This window comes from Bos indicus, chromosome 2 (assembly GCF_029378745.1).
Source record: "Bos indicus isolate NIAB-ARS_2022 breed Sahiwal x Tharparkar chromosome 2, NIAB-ARS_B.indTharparkar_mat_pri_1.0, whole genome shotgun sequence".
Classification (NCBI taxonomy): domain Eukaryota; kingdom Metazoa; phylum Chordata; class Mammalia; order Artiodactyla; family Bovidae; genus Bos; species Bos indicus.
In genome coordinates this window covers 132,438,172-132,442,343 of record NC_091761.1, presented here as the reverse complement: position 1 = coordinate 132,442,343, position 4,172 = coordinate 132,438,172, and the positions used below count along the sequence as shown (strand labels likewise).

The 4,172-nt window shown below is 53.5% G+C and overlaps 1 protein-coding gene across 1 annotated transcript; it reads right to left on the bottom strand.

Moving 5' to 3' along the window:
- Nucleotides 1-656: 656 nt before the first annotated feature.
- On the bottom strand, nt 657-3,167 carry LOC109577179 (phospholipase A2, membrane associated-like). Its single transcript, XM_019985974.2, has 4 exons — nt 3,128-3,167; nt 2,570-2,714; nt 2,222-2,328; nt 657-1,094 (listed from the first exon to the last, which is right to left on the bottom strand). Exons 1-4 carry the CDS (start codon nt 3,165-3,167, stop codon nt 952-954), a joined length of 435 nt encoding a protein of 144 aa, XP_019841533.1. The 3' UTR covers nt 657-951.
- Between the last annotated feature and the right edge of the window lie 1,005 nt (nt 3,168-4,172).

Below are 4,172 nucleotides of genomic sequence, written 5' to 3'. Positions count from 1 at the left end.
ATAGAAGATTGTGCCTCACAGAAGACTTGGATTATAGACCCCCAAACACCAGGAGCTGTGCTTCTGTCTCTCCCCAACAGGCCAGCAGGAGCTGCTCTTGCCCAGGGTAGGAGAGGTGGAAGGCTGGGTTTTTCTTGTAACAATAAGGACAGAGGCAGACATGTCAGAGCCGCCGGTTTATGTCCATTATCCATTTAACTTCCCCAGTAAGCCAGGGGGCACTTGGGACAAAGCAATCTCCATTTAGATGAGGACGCTAAGGCTCAGGGAAGTGGTGGTGGTGGGGATTTGACCCAGCCAGTCTGACGCTAAGTGAAGTGTCAATCCCTCAGTCATGCCCAATGTTTTGGGACCCCGTGGACCCCATGGAGCCTGCCAGGCTGGATACTGGATACTGGAGTGGTCTGCCATTTCCTTCTCCAGGGGATCTTCCCCAACCATGCATCGAACTCAGGTCTTCTGCACACCAGGCAGACTCTTTACCGACTGAGCCACCAGGGAAGCCCATATTTTTAACCCCTCTCAAGCCATTCCCTTGTACTGGTTTGTTTTCACACTAGAAGTACCTGTGAGTACCACACACACGCACACACACACACACACACTCACATACAGTTTGCCAAATAAATTGTTTTATTCAGAAGAGCCCACCAGGAGTGTAGCTGCCACAGCTAAACATGACTTTGGACTTGAAGAAGAGTGGAAATGGGAGGAACAAAACCTCTGGCTGTCCAAGGAAGTGGGGGCAAGGAGCTTGGCATACATGCCCAGATCTGTGCTTCTCTTTCCAGATAGAAGGCTTCTGTTGGGGGAGAGAAGGGCTCCTGGCTGGTCTCTAGGATGGAAGAGGGGGTTTCCTTCATTTGCAAGGGAACGTGGCTAGGGCAGGGAGTTGGGTGTCAGAGTGGAGGCTCAGCACTGGGGGGTAAGGCGTCCAGGATCGGGGGCCTCTCAGCACTGCGGGGCACGCCCTGTGCACAGAGAGTTTCTGTAGTATTGGAGCTTTTTATTATAAGTCTTCTGGTTCCTTGCAAAACAGAGGGCAGCTTTTTTATCACATTCACAGACTATACGTCTACACACACCTTGATCCGCTGAAACCACAAGAAAATAAAAACAGGGTGGGGGTTAGTTCATATTCTATGGTTTCTTCTGGGAATTCCGAGGGACAAGACACAGCCCCTATTCTCCCAGGGTTTCTAGTCTGGGACAAGCATTGACGTTCAGATATTACTGGCTGATGAGGGCCTGGCCCTGTGTGGGCCCTCAGAAAGCCCACACCCAGTGTCATGAGAGCACCAGCAGCTGAGCACTGGGATTCTGTGAAAAGCCTTTCTCTTAGCCACTGTCTCTTTCTTCTCCCCAGCAGATGTGTTCAGGTGCAAAGTCCCGGGCCGCTGGAGCCGGGGAATGGTTCTTGATAGGTCATGGTCGTCCGTTTCCTTTGTAGTGATTGGTGTAGGGGAAGCACGTGACCTTGCCCTGACCAGTGAGCCCCAAGGGTAAGTCTGCTGGGGGCTTCCGGGAAGGATGAATTTCCTCTCTCTGGAAAGAGGCTTGTAAAGGAAATCCTCTTTTGTAGGGTGAAGCCATAACTCTTGAAGCTCTAAGTGTGCCTTGGAATCACATTGCCAATGTGGCAGAGCAGAAGGTTGGGAAAGGACTGGATCCTTGGCAACACAGCTGAGAAGCTGCCCCAGCTGACCACCATTGCTATAGGTCAAGGGCTTGCTGTCTTTTGTCTGCATCATGACAATACACCCCCTTCCATCAGTCTCCATCCACCCTCAGCCAGAGTAAGTCCTCTGAAATGTCTTTCTCTCTGGCATTATTACTCACCACTCTGTCTCATCCTCACATTTCCCTTCCACAGCACAGAACTGCTCCAGCCTGCTCTGGTCCCCTGGACCCTGCTGTGTTGTCTTGGTGGGATGTCCCAACCCTCCTTCCCCTTGACTCCTCTCCGCCTTGAGGCTGCTGCTTGGAGGTCACCATTCTGAGGAGCCTTCCTTGACCCTCAGGCTGTGTTCAGAGCCCCGCCCTTTTCCTCACTGCGCATCATACTCTACCGAGTTGTATTTTCCTTTTCCTTACTTCCCACTCAACTGTGAGCCCCTTGAGGCAGAGACCTGTCCCTTTGTATCTAGCTCTGGTGCCTGGCACGCGAACACAGGAAAAAGAGCAGAGGAGGCTGGGTGCAGTCGGTAGGACTTGCTCTTACCACACGTGATTTGGCCCCGGCGGATAGACACATTGTAGTTAAGGAACTTGGTGCCACATCCATGATGCTTCAGCTTTTTGTAACAGCAGTCATGTGCCCAACAGCACCTGTGACAAGACTGAGCTATGGGGCGGCCTCCCCACGCTCCAGGGAGCCCGGTGCCCGTGGTTTCACCCACCTGACCCCGAGCAGAGACCCAGGGACACGGGACTAGTTTAGAGCACAGTTTGACCAGGATGGCTGCTGTTTCAGCTGAGCCTCGCTGGTGTTCTTTGACGTGGGGACTTCGGCTCCCACCCCAGCCGGGGCCACAAGTGGGCAGAGGCGGGAGGGCTGGGGTGGCCTCACCGATCCGTTGCATCCTTGGGGGATCCTCTGCCACTCACTCCGCAGTAGCAGCCGTAGGCACTGTAGCTGAGCAGGGCTCCCTTTCCTGTCGTGTGCTTGATCATTCTCGCAAAATCCCACAAATGTGCATGGACCTGAAGAAGGGCTGGAAAGACATTGCCTGGTGATGGGGCCTGGGACTGCACGCCCACCTCTGCCTCTCTCTGCCACTCCCCCTCCCCACAAAGGTCCTTGTCTTCCTCCCACAGAGAGGGGGACAGACGCAGGGGAAGGGAGCCTTAGGGATGAAGGAGCCTCCTTCCCTGGGCTGTCGCCCTTCTGGTGAGTGACAATGAAAGTGAAGTCGCTCAGTCGTGTCCAACTCTTTGCGACCCCGTGGACTGTAGCCCACCAGGCTCCTCTGTCCAAGGGATTCTCCAGGCAAGAATACTGGAGTGTGTTGCCATGCCTTCCTCCAGGGGATCTTCCTGACCCAGGGATTGATCCTGGGTCTCCAGCATTGCAGGCTGATGTTTTATCCTCTGAGCCACCAGGGTGAGAGGTAGGATGAGCTCTTACCAAAGGCCATGATCACTGCCAGCAGCAGGAGGGTCTTCATCTTGAGGGTTCTGTGGGGAGAAACACAGATACGACGGCCTAGACCCTTCTCCCATGTGATAGTGGCTTCTGCCCTGGGCTCTGCTTTCCTGCCAGCATCCAGCAGTTCTGATGGAGAGCCTTTAGAAGAACTTGCAGACACGCTTCTCAGCCCCAGGCAGGATCCAGCGTGACTGCCTGCATCGGGCACACAGTACATGTGGAGGGGGCACTGCCCAGCTTTGTCGAACTTTCCACTGGTCAAGACCATGCCTCCCCGCAATACACACCACCGAGACCCCCATGCTCCTCACCCACCTGAGAGTTCCTGGAAGGCGGTGAGCAGATCATTGCACAGAACTGGGAGACCCCTGAGGTCTTAGGCTGTGTGTCCCCGTTAGATGTTTCTTACCCCCATACTGGAGTCAAGGCTTGGGAATTCTGCCCATGAGCCCAATCCGCAGTGTTTTTCTTGAGAACTAAAGCAGCAGCCTCTCTTTGAACGCTTACACTTGCACAAACAGTTACCTACTCACACCCAAGTGAATGCATAAAACATACAGTCTTGTGCTCACCTACTACGGTGGACATCCTTTATCACAATATACCCACGTATGCACACAACACACTTGTGCACACCATACCCTCTTGTCTCACCAAATCAGGCATGTGCAGACTTGTGCTCATGGCTGCCTGCGTGTGCCTGCACACACACTCTCACACACACACACACTATAGCCACTTGAAGGCAGCTAGTGATCAGGGACTGGGTATTCATTTCTGGCTATTCACTTCTCAGAGGCTCCCAAGTTAACATCTGCAAGAGATCACCTTGTTTATTCCGAACTCCAGTTAAATAGCTGATCCCTCTGGGAGCTTGGGGGTTGGTGGGTTAGGGGACAGGGTGGCCTTATGGCCAGGTGTTGGACTCAGAGTTTGGCATGCTTCTCCCCCAGGCAATCTCCCCTTATTTTTGCCTCTCATCAATCAACTAGCACGACAGAGCTGAGGATGGAAACACCTTATG

Bases quoted from the DNA above. Each gene is read 5' to 3' on its own strand.
- LOC109577179 (XM_019985974.2), bottom strand. From the start codon at position 3,167: ATGAAGACCCTCCTGCTGCTGGCAGTGATCATGGCCTTTG. The intron at 2,329-2,569 runs GTGAGGCCACCC...GTCTTGTCACAG, and splicing joins CCCAAGGATGCAACGGATCG to GTGCTGTTGGGCACATGACT. The intron at 1,095-2,221 runs GTAAGAGCAAGT...TTGTGGTTTCAG, and splicing joins CCGGGGCCAAATCACGTGTG to CGGATCAAGGTGTGTGTAGA.